This window comes from Trachurus trachurus (genome assembly GCF_905171665.1).
Source record: "Trachurus trachurus genome assembly, chromosome: 23".
NCBI classification, from domain to species: Eukaryota; Metazoa; Chordata; class Actinopteri; order Carangiformes; family Carangidae; genus Trachurus; species Trachurus trachurus.
In genome coordinates, this window is record NC_139912.1 from 10,328,964 (window position 1) to 10,347,420 (window position 18,457).

The 18,457-nt window shown below is 41.1% G+C and overlaps 1 protein-coding gene across 1 annotated transcript in view; it reads right to left on the reverse strand.

Moving 5' to 3' along the window:
- Positions 1 to 1,097: 1,097 nt before the first annotated feature.
- Positions 1,098 to 18,457, reverse strand: part of pcloa (piccolo presynaptic cytomatrix protein a) — a gene marked incomplete at both ends in the record, with an annotated part of 52,441 nt that continues 35,081 nt past the window's right edge. The window contains 17 exons of the mRNA XM_083999240.1: positions 1,098 to 1,241; positions 1,339 to 1,484; positions 2,932 to 3,066; positions 3,896 to 3,957; positions 4,143 to 4,284; positions 6,702 to 6,956; positions 7,547 to 7,793; positions 7,884 to 7,955; positions 9,084 to 9,177; positions 10,371 to 10,397; positions 12,155 to 12,285; positions 12,506 to 12,556; positions 12,954 to 13,138; positions 13,612 to 13,676; positions 14,092 to 14,200; positions 16,914 to 17,039; positions 18,243 to 18,318. Of these exons, the coding sequence (XP_083855366.1) occupies positions 1,098 to 1,241; positions 1,339 to 1,484; positions 2,932 to 3,066; positions 3,896 to 3,957; positions 4,143 to 4,284; positions 6,702 to 6,956; positions 7,547 to 7,793; positions 7,884 to 7,955; positions 9,084 to 9,177; positions 10,371 to 10,397; positions 12,155 to 12,285; positions 12,506 to 12,556; positions 12,954 to 13,138; positions 13,612 to 13,676; positions 14,092 to 14,200; positions 16,914 to 17,039; positions 18,243 to 18,318 (2,067 nt within the window). The remainder of the gene's footprint in view (positions 1,242 to 1,338; positions 1,485 to 2,931; positions 3,067 to 3,895; positions 3,958 to 4,142; positions 4,285 to 6,701; positions 6,957 to 7,546; positions 7,794 to 7,883; positions 7,956 to 9,083; positions 9,178 to 10,370; positions 10,398 to 12,154; positions 12,286 to 12,505; positions 12,557 to 12,953; positions 13,139 to 13,611; positions 13,677 to 14,091; positions 14,201 to 16,913; positions 17,040 to 18,242; positions 18,319 to 18,457) is intronic.

Sequence of the window (18,457 nt, forward strand, 5' to 3'; positions counted from 1 at the left end):
AGACTCGATTGTCTGTGATAAAGATATCTATATATCTATCTATATATGTTATAATTCATTTGCATCTATGACACTTCACTATATACAAAGTGAACCTTAAAGGTGATTTTTCTTTTTTGTGCAGAACATGTGGCACTGCATACCAAATACAGTAGATAGACTCATGCGCACAATATATAGTGTCCAATTTGCTATATATTTATATTTATCATTTATCAAACAATAATTTGATTCAACTTAGTTTACACTTAAGGTGAAAAAAGATGGAGTTAATAAATCCAAAAACATGCTTGCTGGGATTTTTTTTTCTTGAACTGGAATGACAGGTAGTGTGTTATAAAATATACTATGCTTCCTTCCCAGGATAGATTTTTTTTTTAGTACTTAAATAATTGCGGAGAAGACAAATGATAGAACTCTACGCTAAATATCATAATACAAAAATAAATAAGAGGTCTCCATAGGGGAGTCTTCAATATCTCATTCTCAAAATGCTTTGTAAATCAATAAAACTCTGCAGGTCATAATAAAGCAACAAGGAAAACCGTTCATGGGTAAAACAGCTAAATAAATAAATTTTGGATCTACAAGTGTGTCCATTCCCTGTATCTCTTAGAATTAAAATTTCTCTTCTGCGTGAGTGACTGTGTGCAAAGTTGTCGTAAATAATCGTGTGCATGTGTGTATGTGTGTGTGCGTGTGAATGAAAGTGTGTAATACCTGGTTGATTCGCACATGACCTCCAAACTCATCACTTGCTTTCTCCTCAGCCCTGGCCACACTACTGTACACTGTATGTCCTGTAAACATGTGTTCATTACCTGTAAACACATAAATTCATACATCTAACGTCCCACATGACAGAAATCATCACCAGAACTCTTCTTTTTTTCACCTTCCAAAACTCCAGCTATCCGAACCCTGAAACAAAGGTTGAAGAAAGAGATATTTTTTGTCCTGTTCCGTAGAGATACCACCCTTTCTCCCCACCCAACGAAACCGGACCAGCGTCACAGATGTTGGACCCAAGTGTCCCCGGATGTCAGAAACCTCTTTGTTCCTTCTGAGGTTTGATTTCCTTTCGAGTTAGTCTTCTTCTATGAGTGGATCTGGGCGGTGCTGGCGAGCAGCTTGTGCCAGCTCACCACACGCTTACGAAGGTCGACTTTGTCCAGCCAGACGTAGGCCTCCCCGATAAGGGTCTTCTTCATAAACTTGCCACCGTTGGACACCAGGAACAGCTGGAGAGACCGAGAGAACAACACATGTCATGACTGATACTTACAAGTTATGTGGGGGGGGAAACAGAACTGTTTACTTTGGTAAGGTTGGGTTTACCTGTAGTGAATGCCCGGTGGGGTTCATAGAGAAACGGAAGGTTTCGTTGAAAGACGGTTCGCGATCGTGACGACACACTCTGGTCTTTTTCTTGATGATCCTTTTCTGGGTGGCAATGTTCACCACATAGAGCTTCACATAAAGATCTGCAGACACACACATCATTGCAAAGCTGACATTATGAATCCAAAGCCGCTCTCTACACTGCCTTTCGATTACGTCATGCATGTGTGTCTATATACAGTATAACCTTGCTGTGTCATATATGTGTCATCTTTTGTATGCACGCTTTTCAGTTTGTTATGTTCACAGCATTTAATGAGAGACTAAACAGAAACCCAAACCAGAAGCTTCTCATACTCTGTATACTTAATTATGCAAACATGCATGTACCCACACTGTCTGTAGGAAAGTATGATTTAATGAATTTATTATAAAATATTTCACACCACAGTGGGAGCTGATAAAATATGCAATTATAAAATGTAGCACCAAAGAAGTTAATCAATGATACTTTTTTTTTTGGCACTGTAGAAGATGGATTGTAGTTATTACTATTTGAGGTGGGTGGAGGTTCATTTTATTCTGCAGTCAGCCACTAGAAGGCAACAAGAGAGCTGTAACTCTGCAGACTGGTGCTAAAACCACATTACACACAGACAAGAGACACCAAGGATCCAGTCCCCCCAACAGGTACCGATGTGTGTATCCAGATTAGCATTTAAGTGTTGGTGTTATGAGTCAGCGAGGCAAATTCTGAGCAACAGAACAGCAGCAATCAATAGAAATGAAGCCTTGTGTGTGCAGATCCCATCTGGAAGCAAAATGCAAATCAAGCAAGTGGCGGGCAGCTTGGGTATTAGGACGAAGATATTATGAGGAGGAGGTGAGGTGGGTGGCAATCTGTGGAGAAGTGTGATTTCACCATGTACACCACAGACACGTGTCCAGTCGTTGGTTCAACATATAGTCCATAGTATCATCATGTTGAATATACAGTACTGTAGATACCAGTGATTGAAGACCTTGTGATTCAAGATGTTGCTAGTTTTTGATCCCATGATACATTGTGCATCATCACATTAAGTTATCTGGGTGTTAACTATTACATTTTGATATTGTTAATGGTTAAATTGTGATAAATTGTGAAATTTTCAAGTGCTTTATATAAATTCTTCAATACCAATTTACCTATCTGAGTTACTCTTGTTTTAATGGAGCCTATAACCTTGCACAAACAGAATATACCTTTGGATAGTAGGTAAATCTAATGCCTACTGTTGCTTTACAAGGGAGTGCTGGCTGGAGACACGTGCAGCTCAGCATCTAGGAAAACTGGCAAGGAATTTATGGTATGTCAGATGCCAGTCTTTTTGAACAAGTGTCTGTGTGGGTTTCACAGCTGTCAAATATATAAAAAAAACACACATAATTATCATTAAACACTTTTGATTTTGATGAGGATTTACAGGAACATAATTGAAAAAGTAATACATTTAGAAATCAATCAATCAGTCTCTGTTTTTGTGCAGACAAGTATAAATTTGATGGTGCATGCATAAAAGTATGTATAGTACAGTTATTCACCATTACCAGGCAGATGGTCTGGAGACTTGAACTTGTAGGTGATGTTGCGACATTGAAGAATCTCCAGGACCAAGTTCTCACCCTCTGTCTTAATCTCCTTCTTCAGTGCAATCTTTATTTCCCCCATTACCTGGGATTTACCTAAATATACACACACATACACACACAAATTAGGTAAAACAAAGTCAAATATCGACAACATATGGATTTGAGGACCTTCAAAAGAATAAGTGGTACAGCTAATGGATGGATGCATCTACTCCATGACACCGCCCTCTACTGGACACTAAATGTATTCATGTGATGAGTAATATCAAACATGGCCTGCAAGCAATCACATTTATTTGTTTAACAAGGATGGGGAGAAGTTATGAGGAGCTTTGCCTGTCCTGTAGTTGCCTTGGCAACTGAATGAATAAAGCAACAAGACCTTGCCAAATGGTAGGGGTAGCCTCTGAGTATGTGTGCATGTGTTACAGAGAGAAAGAATGAAACATAAAGACAGGGAGTAGGTGGTGAGAACGTACAGTAAAGAGCTGAAAACAAAGTTCAGGTGTGAAAGTGAATATGAGATGATGTTTACACCTTTGCATCAGTTATAATTACATGACAAAGACAGAACAATGAAAATAACCTTTAGATCCTGGCAGGTCTACGGTATAATGCTAATGTTGAATCAACATTTTCAATATTCTAATTGTTATGGAAACAGTGAAATACACACTCACACGCACAAGCACAGTACTGTACAAGCACAGAGGAAATTAACATTTCTGCTTGTATGCAAATATAACATAAGTGTAAAAGCTGCGATGACTTTGTAAGATCAAACTTATCTGCTAAAACCAATTTTACATTTTCAGCATTGAAATGAACAATGAATGAACAATGTGTGTAGTGTTATATGTTTTATATCCATACAGTACATGAACACACATACACACTCACACATACAGTATGGCTATTTTACCTTCTCCATCATTGTGTCCCATGGATGATTTCATCGCGTCTGTGCCGTTTGGGATCTTTCCACTGAACAAAGAAGGAATCAGAGAAAGGAAACTACACATTACAACAGATATTTTTATTTATTGTGTATTTGATAAATCTTGTTTATTTGCTGAGAGCGGTGACAGTGATCAACGTTTCTAATACATTCAAAATGTGAAAACTTGCATACCCTTTTAGATAGAATTACACAGAATAAGCTGACTCACAATCGGGGGACCTGGAAGATGGCACTGTCCACCTCGTTTGTCTCTGCCTCTTCATCCAATAGGCTGTAGGCGCTGCCACTCAGGCCGCTGTCCAATGAGGCCGCTGTGACCGGGGCGTCGCTGGATCTGTAGCTCGACCGAGCTGTGCGGAGATACGACCACATCCATCACGACAAGACAAGGACAAGAGACAGGGAGAGAAATTGCACGTCTGCCAGGTCCAGGAACGTTAAAAACTAGGGCCAAGAAGCATTAGTTAATATCTGCAGCGACTAAAATCCATCATAAACAACTTTAATACGCATAATAATTCATGTCGCAGTCAAAAGGATGACTCTTTAAAGAACACAGGACTGAATTGCAATGAAAATCACACAGACACAGAGGACTAGCAAGAAGCATATGGACAAACAGCAATTGGAAACTTTCTCTCAGACAAAGACAAGACAGGAATAACTCACATATAAAGCTTCAACATGACACAGACAAATAAATCCAGAGAAATATCACACAGATATGTTTATGCAGACCAAACAAGAGGCACGTAGACCCTAGTGACATTGTTAGTCTACTATATGAGCTATTTATAATAATCTAATATCTCAGTCTGGGCATTGATTTAGTTTAAAAGTTTAAAATACATGTATATTGTTTCATATCAGGAGTTTAAAGGATCTTTTTTTTCATTAATGCTTAAAAAACCTTTTTAATATACAACATATTTTAGATGTAATTCTTTAAGAAGTGCATGTTTAAATGTTTTACATTTCAACAGCTGATCAGGCAGTGTGGTAGAGTATGAATGAGATGCGTGGATGTGGTGCAGAACAGGATCCATGCCGACACGACTTCCTTTCGGGCCACTCGACACCATGTCATTGACGGATTGCAAAAAGCTCACTAATACCAGTTCAATGAAGCAGTGGGGGAGTCATGACGCAGCAGATGTGGCGGTTGCACAGCGTTAACTCTCAGTGAATCAGATCACAGTTTGAGACATTCATTTCCTGGTATTAGTGAGCCGTGTTGGTGGCCGTGGAGGAAGTGTGCGTCGCTGCATGAATCCTTGGTGATGTGCAACTTTCTCTCTGTCTTCCTGTCTCTTTTTTTTTATTAGCTTGTAAGACTCCCCTCTCTCTCTCTTTCTGCAGGTGTGCGTTAGTAGTATCGCATCCTCTCTTTCTTTCTCTCACTCTTTCTCTCTCCTTGCTCCATCTGTGCTTCAGTCACACGACAGGGAGGAGACTCTTGGGCAAACTCTCACCTCCGATGCTCTGCGGCCTCTCTTCTGACACAGCTTTCCTGAGGGTCAGGTGTCTGCCGTCTGCTCTGCTCCCTTTGGCCGACACAACCGATGGCAGGGCAGGCAGCCAATCGGACTGGGTTCTCTGAATGGTGAGCACGCCCACTACGCTGTGTCTCTGGTGCCTCAGTGAGAGGCGGCCTCTTTGGCCTGGAAGTGTTTGTTTTCGCAGGCGCAGGTCGGATGTCAGGGGAGTCAACGCCGGGAAACAAAGGTCATGGGGGTCGAAGTTCAAGATGGAAGGAGGGGGAGGAGCAAGATGGAGATTCAGAGAGCGGTTTATCTTCACCATGGCAACCAGCTTGACTGTCAATCACATGCAGCCACAGTGTGCGGTGCACATTCGCCCCTCCCGCATGTCAGTAATGGGCGGGGTGTGCAGCATCTACTGAGGTGCATTGTGGGTCCGGTAGTTATTCAAACAAACAAAAAAACAAAAAATAATAAAAAGGGAGGGGTAGTGGACTGCATGCACAGCCATCTCAGTGGAGGAGCCCCAGAAAAGCTGGTCATCGCTTGTTGATAAACAGAATCAAAAATAAATCCAAAGAATAATGAAATAAAAATACCAAAAGAGGTTAATGATATCTTAGGGAGGGGGTGGGGACTGCATCTTTCTTTTGTTTTAAAGGTTGAATCAGTAAATCCAAAATTATTAAACCTCTCCTGGGAGCATTAATTTCTCAGCTGAACAACATTAACTGGACTTGTAGCGACAAAGATTATGCTGGTCTTGTCATTTTAAAGTGAGCTGGAGACATTGCAGTGCGCTTTACTTTTTTTTCATACTTTTACTTAAGTAAAGTTAATATATTTAACTTCAACCAAGGTAAAAGTAATTATTTCTTGTTTAACTTAAAGTAGCATTAAAAATAGATAGGATTTATAGCCTCAAAAACTATATTTAATTGTTAATTGTTAGGTAGGGTAAAGTAGTCAGAAGTGGCCTTTTTTAAGCAACCATTATGCCTCTTTGGGGTAAATGAAAGGGCGACAAACTCAGGAAAGTCACAGACAGTGTGCTACGGTACAGGTGAGGTGCTTGCTCTACACACTTGTGAGAACATACAGAGAAGCGGTGAGAGACACACTGTGAATACAACGGGGGAAGAGGACCAGAGGGTGTAAAAAGGGTGAGGGGAAACCAAGAATAGAAAAAGGAAACTAAAGGAACAGAAAAAAAACCCCAACAGAAGGTAGAACAGATGAGTGCGAGGAGGCCATGCTGCGTAGGCTTTATTTGCGTCTTGGTTTACTTGGTTGGAGGCGTTGCGGCGGCGGCTGCTGCTGTGACTGCTGTGGGGCATCGCCCGTTGCTATGGCAGCACCTCCGCTGCTTCCAGTGCCGCTGTCCTGATGGTGTTGCCGTGCGGCGCTTTTGCTGGAGCGTGAAGCGCCGTGCGAGCGAGAGTGTTGGCTGTGTCCATGGCTTTGGCTCTGGCCCTCGGACGGGGAAGGCTTCGATGTGCCAGGGCTACTGTGAGATTTCTCGATAGTGGGCACCTGCGTGTCTAAAACAACCAGATTCACCAAATTACCAAAGAGACTATCTTTTACTTTAGTGAACTGTTACCGGCTGTTAAACGCTGTTACGGTAACTTCCTTAGAAGTCTATGATTGTCCAACATCCTTATTAAATTTGAGGGTTATTTTTCTAAATTAGGGGGACATTCAAAGCCTTCCACGGCCATGTTGCCCTCTGTGTTAGAAGACAGATAGAGGGAAGCTAAGGCTAGGCCTCTGAGCTGGGGTGACAACATGGTAACCGAGAGAACAGACCATGAGAAAGCAGAAAGCATGGAGCTGAAGCTACAATGGGGGTGCAAAAATGGCCATCGGAAGGTGCTGGGAGAAAGGAAGGATTGCAGAGAGAGATACAGGTGGACAGATGTGGACACTGAGATAGAAGGAAAAAACAGAAGTAAGAAGCAGTGACAGGAAGAAACCACAATGTAAGAGAAGTGAAAAGAATAAAGTAGAGGAGAGAACAAATACAGAGAAGACGGAAACAAGAATAGCAGAAAAGCAGAAGGTTCACAGGCGTTGTTAGGGGATGATGGTGATCAGGTCGAGCGGGGGAGGGGAATTCATCGTGTCCTACCCTTGGCCGGATCTGGAAAGATCCCGTGGCTTCGGCTCTTGATGACAGATGATTTGGGGGAATCCTGAATATCATGTGCGGAGCCGGCGGTTTTGGGGGAGGAATGCTGTGAAGAAGGTTTAGAGGAACCGTGTCGGCCCTGGCCTGTGTGGGAGCGCCGGTGGTGTTCCGCCTCGCTCTGCTCCATCAGGGTGAGCCACCGCGGGACGTTGTCCAGCTGGGTGGTGTTGGACAGGTCAATAAGGACCTGGGGACGGAGAGCGTTTTAATGGGAATACAAATAAAAAACCTACCTGTACGCAGCTGATTGAAAACCAGTGTTGTCAAAGGGGTTTACCTCTCCTAAGAAATCATTGGAGGAGCACTTGTCGTAGTCCCACACGCTCACCTCCAGGGTCTTCTTCCTCAGCTGAAAACACAAAATTAAACCAACATTAGCATTAACAGTTGTTCACTCACCAATCTAGAAGAATATTAACATTAAACTTTATTCCTTCACTTTTGCTACTATTTCTGTAATTTCTTTCCATCTACTGAAGTTAGCATGGTATGGTCACACAGGTGGGGCCTAAAAGGGTCTCAGATGAATTGCCTGGTTGGGCCCCACTTAAGGTCCAGTCTGATCCCTCTTCGGCCCATGTGGGCACATGGGTCCTGTGCAACTCTCCAAGTTGGGCCCCCCCTGAAACCCAGTCAGAACCAACTTGAAACCCATATGGGCAAACACAGGTGAGGCCACCATGGAAACTGCGGACAAACCCACTTGGGACCCTTATCTGCAGCCCAAATGTAGCCCTTATGGGGCCCACATGGCCATGCTAACATACAAACTAGCTTGGCCCTTTCTGATACTGAGTCACTGTAGCATCCACTCTGCTCTGAAGATGCAACACCACTGAGAGGGTGTTTTATAACCTCTCGTTGCTGACGCAACTGACTGAAGCTCTTGTCAAGACTGGTAAGTAAACAGTTGCTAATGTTGGCTACGTAGCACTAGCAAAAATGTATAAATAGCTCCTTTAATGTGTCTTTATAGTGACCTATCTTGGCTGAGTGTACAACAAAATACCAAAATAAACCTTAAAGAAAAAAAATGTGCAGTCATTCAGGAAGATTAAAAAAAAACCCGACAACAGACGTTCACAAATTTGCTAGGATTGATCATTTTCCAACAAATCTAAAATGGGCTCTACCATGGTATGATTAAATCCCAGTGGCATATCCATCTGCTCTACTAAAACCAATGGCCATAATACTCACCAGAGTGCCAGCAGAGAAAAGGCAATTTTTTTGTGTTTGAATCATTTTAATGTAGAACCTGACACATTTAATGTCTTTGTTTGTGCCGACTGCCTTTGCTATATAGTTACAAAAATTCTTTCACTCTTTAAACTTGACTGTCAAACACTTTAGATGTAGTGTGTATGCCACGTCTATTCTAGCCCAAATTACTAATCATTTAATTACAAAATGAAAAAAAAAAAGCATGACACTGCGCTGCGCTGTGCCACTGCGTGTGTTGGGCCACATACAGTACCTGCTCCAGGTGGATGTTCTTATAGATGACAGTCTGGTTCCACTCGGGGTTGAGGCTCTTGCCCGCATGTTTGGACCTCCTCTTGTTTTCAGCACTAGGGGTGGGGGGACACATCGCAACAATGGTCACAGACACGCAAGAGTCGTACAGGGAAGTGAGGCACCACAATGTACTGAGCACAATTTACTGGAATTAAAGGGCACAACGTGACAGTAGAGGGGAAAGAGAGAGAATGAATGCGATGCACATTGTTTGGACAGTAACAATGTATGGGCCTACGTGCATGGACGGCCGGGTGCGATGTCAAGGTGTAGTGCAAAAAAGTCCATTTTGATGTCCATCAAGTCATTTAGTCACATAAACATTTCTATATCTTAAAACAAGTGAAAATGAATGCCAGTAAAATAAAAGGAAATAAAAAAAAGTAGAAGAAGCAGTCTCACTTCTAATTACATTTTTCTAAACTTAAATCAAATAACTTAAATAAGTCAATTTGCAGTCAGAAGAAATATACTCTGACTCACGGACTCTTTCACTTGTTTTGAGAAAAAAAATATTTTACATCACAGTTGACTGGAGTAGAATGAATGACTTGTTAGATGGATGTTTTTTGCAGGGTGTAGGGTTCGATTTAAGATTGTAGGATATGAGTCTGTAAGAGTTAGTTTGGTAAAGACAAGGACAATCTACTGTATATTGGAAAGTAATGGGATGAATAAAGGACTGCAGAGCAAAATAATGAGAGTGTGTATTGAACGTGGCACTGAGGGTTACGTTATGATGTCGGGGCACGATGTAGGACATTACTGAGGGGTCTTAATCACAAAACAGGGACAAACTAAAGTGCGTCAGGTTCAATGTTAGGGTTTCAAACTACAATGGGTAGGAACAAAAACAGACCATCTACCAGGAAAACACAAAAGTCAGCTGGGAAAGCGTGAATTGTCAGCACAGATTGTATGTTTATATGTGTTATCTTAAGCTGTTAATATGTTAGATGTTAATATTTAGGGATTTTTGTCATCCTGAAATGCAATGCAAGGACACTAAAACTTAAGGTGAGGGGAATATCATGAGAATATGGTGACTAAGGCAAAATGCACACTTGTTCCAGGGTGAAGGGAGTTAGTTGGACTGAGCTAATTGACGTGTATCAATGAGCTTACGATCGGTTGTTAAAAAAAAGAACAAAAAAAAAAAACCTGGATGTTTTGTAACCTTCACCAAACTGACAACCAAATTTCAACCAAAACAGAACCAAAGTGCCAAAGTGGGCAAGTCACATACCTGGCGTTCTGGACAACCATGACCTGACTGAGGGGGTCCAGCATGCATTAAATATAAAGAACAACATACAGAAACAATAGTCAGAGGGAGGGTGGGGGTCAAAAGAGTGCCTGTGGACTGTGAGTGGGTATATGGGAAAGGGGAAATTACTGTAGTTTTAGTCTGTATGTGATTCATTAACTGTGTCTTTAGAAGAGGGACAAGAGCAGGGAGCTGTGGTATGCTGGAGTGGGTGGATTAAGTTTGTGCTTTAGTGTCTCATGAATATCATGTATGTGTGTAAAGAGGACTTTCAGGTGATGTTACGCATCCTTTGGCAACCCAAGTGGAGATCTGCGACTTCATGGGCCTGAGAGAACCCTCTTAACCTTAACCTTAACCCTAACCTCTAACCCCCGAAACCTTACAGACCATTTAACTTAAATTAAAGTTAAATCAATATTATTCATGTGTTTCTAGGATGCAGTGGTTTGTTTCATCTCCATCTCCTGATTTTTATCCAGTATTTTCTTTACTTTTTAGTTTGCTAAATGTGTTACTGGTTCCTAATTGACACTTACATTGAACATTTCCAAAAACAACACCTGTGTATCTTTACTTGCATGTAGACCAGAGAATCAAGATTGTAAACAATGACATGTAAATGTATGTAACCATGTTTTCCTATTTCCTGGTTCCTGTGCATTGAATAATAACATCAGACTATTCAAAACACTGCAGGACCTCCATGTGGTTGCCAGGAGATCTGTGATGCATCTGAAAAGCCTCTGCATGAATTGCCATTGGTGCTGTGATAGCTGTGAGATTGACCATGTATACACATGCAGCATATACAGTATGTGCGCACATGCACTTTAAATGTGCATGTTTCTGTAGCAACTATTCGTAAGGTGGCTGTGGGGGCTTGTGGCTGCCACTCTCTGGTGACCTCAGCATAAACCTAAGCCACAGTGATGTTGGCATCTGCGCATGTGTGAAACTGAAAGCCTGATAGAGTGGTGGCTGGCTGTAAAGCCTACAGCCATATATTATTGCTTTTATCTGAAACGATCACAGGAAAAAAAACAAAAAAAAACACTCTCTCGAGGGACCTCATACAGCAGAGAAGGTGGGAGAGTCAATTACATTAAAGCGCAATCACAGTGAGAAGGGGGCCCTGGATGTATGAGGGAGTGAGGATCGTATTGCAACTAAATATGAGAGCTATTGATTCAGACTGCACTCACACCTACAGTACAGTGGAGCACCCATCAACAGGGGCCACATCAACACAAGTACACTAAACCTCATATCATTTACATAGCATTCATGTCATTCAGCAGTGATAAGGGGATGATTAGTCCCATAACAATAACAAGTAACTACAACATAAAACATAGCCTTTGATGGACTGTGTATACATAGGCGCTGAAGGAACAGATACCAAAGAGAGGTCATGTGCTGCACATTGAAAGATGTCATGGTAAGCCAAAATCAATTGTAAATCGATTTTAAAATGAATGGAAATCAGGTTTGAGCTTAACGAAGTGGCTGCCTGCATAGACACTGATGTCAATGTGGAAAATCTAAGCAGGTCTGTTTAAATTCTTACACCAAAAGTGGCAGAAAACAACAGCAAAGTACCAAATAAAAGTGACATCTTACTCCCATTTATCTGTTTATACTAGTACACCTCCAATGTATTTCTCATTTTGTATTATTACATCATTAAAACTGACATTGCCCCTCTTTTTAACTTTTTTTCCCCCTAAGTTGTGCTTGCAGGTTCCACACCCTTGACTCACCCTCTCCCTGGCAGGAGATACACTTTAACAAATGGGTCGGAGTAGCCGTTGTTGTCCCGCGGACTGAGGTTTCTGGCCTGCAGGACGTGAACGATCAAGTTGCCAAGCTGCTTATCATAGTGGATTTGAAGCTGCAGAGAGAGTGAAAATGAATTCAAATGGACTTCGGGAGAAAAACAATAGAAAACACTGAAAACTGTGTAGAAATGTGACAATTAAAAAAAAGGGCTTCAACTTCCATGGTTTGAAAATACAAATGATTTCACATAATCAATGTAACATATACCCCAGATCTATCATAACCATATATTTGCTTTAAGATTACATAACTCGTGGTTTCTTTTCACAGACCTGTATCTCTCCAGTGATGGGATGGGACTGGGTCTTCATTCCCTCTGCAGTCTGTGAGAGATAAAAGCAACATGTTTAGATCCTGCCTGCAAAAAAAAAAAAATCTGTGGGTGGAGAGTTTGAATTTACTGGTGGGTGTTGATACTGTACACTGCGTTCTTTACTGTGCTGTGCTGTACTTGATGCAGCACTTGAGGCAAAACTCCAAGTTGCATCTGTGCATTTATTTCAATATTCATTACAGTATGTACCACTGTGTTTTTAAAGACTGATATCACTCAACAAAGCTTTTTGGGAAATGCATGAGTTACAGAAATGTGAGGGACTCGTCTTCATTAAGAAATCTGCAGATTTAAGCAGAAACTAAATTTTGAGATCATAATGGCATTAACACATCTGAGATGTACATGTACTGTCATTTGTGATCAACTTTTGAAAGTGGACCGGCCTTGCTGCTGTGGCGTTTCTTGCTGACGGATGGCGATCCTGGCTGGGCTGGACTGGAGGTGGCCGAGGTGGTGGCGGGCAGTCCTGAGGAAGAGCCGGACGTGGGAGCCTGCTGTTGTGACACTTTCTGCAGCTCAGCCGCAAGCTGCTTAGGGTCAACCCCTGGAGACCTGGGTGGTCTGTCACCTACAAGGTACATACATAATCATAGCATCATACCTACATAATCCAATGCATTTTGACAGCAGCACAAACACATTAAGCTGGAAACTATTTTTTTAGCCGCTCTTTATCAAGGGAAAGATGGAGCAGGAACACACACTGTGCAGGAGGTTGAAACCAGAAAAGTTTTGGTCGCCAATTTCATTGGAAACGAAGAAGACATGAAAAACCACAAATAGAAAACTTCAAGTTGAATATTAAGGCACCACATTACAGCAGCCCTTTGAAAACAATCTAGTGTTCCCAGAATGGTTCAATTTAATGCAGACAGACAGAGGAAATAGGCCACAAGTAATGCATGGCTGAACTTGAGAAATGAGCGAATCTTAGATGAAAGTGATACGAGAAGAGAGTCGGAAAACTGCAAGAGACAAAAGTTAATTAGGAAATGTGAGTGAGAAGTGAAAAGACGTAGTTATAGGAATACTGGAACTCACTTTTGCTGTGCTCCTGGAAATTCAGATGTTGGGAACCCTCAGACTCAGCCAGCATGTTGAGATCGCTGAAAAACAAGGAATTAACGCGTCATATAATTCTGGAAATCAAAATTAAAATGGAAAACTGAAGAATAACGCAGATGAGGGTAAAATAGCTCTGATTAACTCGATTGGAAACAGCAATGCTGGCAATCATGACTGGCTTTTAAAAAATGAAATGAGAGAAGGATGCTTTGTAGAATTGGATGTGTGATTTAGAGGGAAATTGCAATTTTGTAAATCATAAAACAGACCACAAAAAACAAAGAGGAGCAGAGTGAAACATTAGGTGGATGAAGAGGCAGGAAATGAAGGAGGAGCAATGATTGGATTTGGATCAAGGATAAACAGAGGAAGAAAATAAAAAATGGCAGAAGAATGAATATGGAGTGCTATAAATACAGGGCGGAGAAAACAAACTGTGACAAAGGTTATACTCACAGTCTGACACACACTTCTGCATCACTGCACGGCTGCCCTACGAGCCCTTGTACCTCTTCGTAGGTTTTCCCCGTCAGAATAACTCCATTCCACTCCAGCACTTGCATTCCTATTACATAGGCAGGGAAAAAAAGTCAACAATACCATATGCAGTGTGTAATACAAACATTTCATTTCAAACCAGAAAGAAACCAAAAGCTTGAAGTGAGAAGAAGCTCTTTGAGTGCATAAAGGGATCAATTCACGGGAAAAATAAATCCCTGTTGGCTTGGATACGTGACCAGTTCATGGTCTCAAATCCATCCTTTGACTCACAGCGAGGAATCTTTTGAGAGAGAAAACAAGCTTTGATTCTTGCACTCAAACGACATGTGCATCAGACTGCAAGCCAAAACGAGAGAGATGAATGCTGGTGACAGCCCAAACAGCAGCTGTGTGACAAAGCTGCTCACGGGGCTCTCAGGCACAAACAGAGGAAAAAATCAACCCGAAAACGGCCTTGTGTTATTGCAACTATAGAAACTAGAGTTTGCAGGAGAACAATTCAAACATGACGCATTATGGCCTGGAACGAAGAGAAAATCAAATCAGATTCTTTTTGGTGATTCTCCAGCTATGACAAATATCTCATAAAATTGACCATGTATTTATATTTAATTCAGCAGCGAAAGCTTATATGAATCCACACAGCACAGCAAACCCACTAAATCCTTCCAAAAACACACCCTGCACACTGGCGCGACTTACACCGTTTGAAACAGCTCATCAGGAGGGTCCTCTGTTTGCGCCGATACTCCCTCGCTGCATGTGTGAGTGACAGGGAAGCTGCACTGTAGTTTCACCCTGATATTATTCACCACATTGGTCCCATTGTGAGGCTTGTGAAATCTGAATTTCAGCAGCAGCAGAGAAACAAACAGGCATTCCTACACGCGCCCTCTGTGACACTAAGCCTCTGTGCCTGTTGAATCTGACGACATTTCTCCATATTCACACGACAGGGGAGGGAGATACTGCGTTACCAATGGCAGAACGAAAATACTTTGCAGTCATTCTGCTTAGTGTTGATGACAGGGTTATGGCTGTTGTCATGGCCGAGTTGTCCTTGTGGGGAACAGCGTCACGCATGCATCTTGACTCCTGGACCTAAGCAATCATCATCAGCTTTCACCTACACCACGGAGGGCTGTCTGTGCTTAGAATAATAAAATAGATAAGACTACAGTGTATAAGGGGCTGAATAATTATAGATGAGTCATAATATGTAGCAAAGTAGCAAAAAAGATAAATACATAGGAAGCATTACAGTTTGATACAATATGGTGATATATGTATAAATGAAATAAAACTGAATTAGGTGAATTAAAAAATGTACAGTCTAATGAGAAATTACACTGTGTGATCTATTATGTGCTCTCTGACCTTTTCAACCATTGAAACCTTAATTAAAACTTGAAATATTTATTTATCATTTGGGATTTTTGTTTCCTGATGTAAAAGTTACAATATATAGTGCAACAATTTCCACTTTCATTTAATCTTTAACCGTACTGAAAACATGATCCACATTTATATTTCTCTGCTTTACTTAGTTTTCCATTAAGTTTCACTGGAGATCCCATTGAAAAATCTATTTAAATCCAAGCAAAACCTTTAAGCCAAGTTAAGCTCCACTTTTTCCACAATTTTTCACAGTTGCATTTTTTTTATCTTCATCTTTTGATGATGCTGTCTTCACAGAAAATCTCAGAATAGCCTGATATGATATATAAATGGAGAGAAAAACATCCATGGAAAAAGGATATTTTGAAAAAAGGAGGAAATGGAATGAGAGACAAACAAGAACAGAGAGTGTGATTAAGAAATGCCCACGCTCAGACACACACACATCAACAGAGCACAGACAGATGGATCACACACACACTCTGCAGGTCCAGGCTGGGCTGCATTTCTCTCCATCCATAGATCACCAGTGTGACAGCATCAAAAAAGGCTCGGGCCACGGCTTTACCAATTGTCCGACACTGTCAATGTGCCTCAACACAGAGATTAAAGGCGAGTATGAGTAGACAGATGGACTGGGAGGGTGAGAGGGTTAACTGTTCTCAGACTCCCCCGTGTGAAATCAATAACACCTCGTGAAAAGTGTTCCTGTTAATACACCACACAGCAATTCATCCTCAGGTGGTGTCAGTGAGAGGTGTGTAAGGGTGAAATCACAGGTCATATATCTGTGAGTGAGTGCATTATGGTTACATGGTGACGAGGTGAATAGCTAACTGTAGGTGTTGCAGCTACCACCTATATAATACAGTATACAGTATGCTGTGTTGCTTCCATTTTAGAGGAAAAATTATCAGTGCCATATTAGACCACATCTACATGTATATACACATATACGTCTACAGTATATGTATTTGAATACAACCAATAAAATGTATAACACAACTCCAATGAGTCATAGCCCATTGGCAGTATGTGATGAAAATTGAATGCAAAGTTAGACCTCTTTCTGTCACCACTGTTTTTCTCAAAAGTGAATAACATGTTTAAATGTGTGATTAGGAAATGTCACTTTCTTGTCACTATTTTTTTGTTAATCTTTGATGGAATGCTTTTAAAATTTTACAATCTTTTCATTTGACTTTTGGTATGAAAGAGAAACATATTTACCCAAATTAAAACCTATCCTTGAAAGAGAAAGGCATGAAATTGGACATGGCCTATACATTTTTTTCACCCCCTTGTCTTCATATCTACAAAATCAGTTTATTACAACATGTTTCTGCACAAAGGGAAGTGTATTTCATCAAAAACCATACCTTCAAGAATCTTTCCGGTTTGCTCTGCAGCTCCACCAGGTAGCACTTTGGCAACGTAAGCTCCGATGTCTCCATTACTGCCAGGGACTTCTTTCCCTCCAACCACACGGATACCCAGACCATTTCCTGCTTGGGATCAAACACAAAGACCGAGTGAGTACCATTAATAATTAGCATTTGATCTCTAACATTGACATTTAACTTTATTGTTTCTTTTGCATGTTAACAAACACAGACTCACCAAAACAGACCAGGGCTAGCCTAGATGACGAGAATAGCCTATATTTACTTTCTGTTTTTAGCTGTAATCTGCTTCTAGCTAAAACCTATAGGCTAGTTGAAAACATAATCATAGTAATTTAACTTATCTTTATTCCAAAAAAAATTTGAATTGAGAGCTAAACCCCCCCCCCCCCCCAATTTTGATAGGAAAGTCTTGGCTAAACTGCAGCTTAATGGAACTAGCTTAGGAGAGCAGAAGTGTCATCTTAGCTTTTGACATAAAATGATATACTTTAGGTAGATAGCTCGGTAGAAAAACATTTCACTGTTCTGTAGGTGCTGCATTTGTAACAGCACACACACCAACTCCTCTATTGACTATCTGCAACTCATGCATAGGTATAGTATTCTTCCATGGGTCGCACATAAAAAGGCCCTCACCTACACAGAGCCACAACCTCCTTCATTTTGCTACATAAACCGCTTTAACATGGTTACTGCAGCGAGAAACAAAATGACTCAGATCACCACCAGGCCCCTCATAAACAAAATGCTTCCTTTGTGGGCTGTTTGTTAATTGTGAAAGATAATCCTCAGCGTGAGGGATACGCCATCTTGAGCATGGCAATGACTGATGAGCGTGGATAAGAGCCAAATCAAAAGGGAAGCCAGGAAATGAAATGTCTGTCTGCTCCCAGCCTGGAGGAACGGTGTGATGGAACGTAATGGCAGAAGAAGTGACTTGCCAGTTTCTTGAGGTTTGGCATGAATATCAAGTAAATAATATGTACAAAGCATAGTAGTCATGCTCTGTAAACCTAATGAGACATTACAATCAATATTAATGTATACTGCCTTTACCCTTTTTTAAATAATTTTGAATCTATTTTATGATCAATAAAAGGAAAACAATGTCCGTGATGTAAACAGTGCATATTTGATGCAGTCAGTAAGCAATGGGGTCAATAAGATCTAATGCATGCCTTACAGTCAATAACACATTAGCTTTGAATACATGCCTCTTTGAATGCACATTACTTCTCATGCAGTAGCCGGCTGATGTTGTTGTTGTTGTTGAATGAAATGTAGTAAACTGTGGTACTTTACCTGAGACACTGCGGTCTTTGGGATCCCTCTGCAGTTTGACCCTGAGGTGAGGGAAGGGGTAGAATGGACCTTTTCCCTGTGGTCCATACACAATGGTGAGATGTCATGTATGTACAAGGTAAATGGAAAACAGTTAGGTATGGATTCTTTGCAACATGAACATATATGTGGTGTTTAAGTACCTTGCAATAGCATCTGATTGTACATACCACATA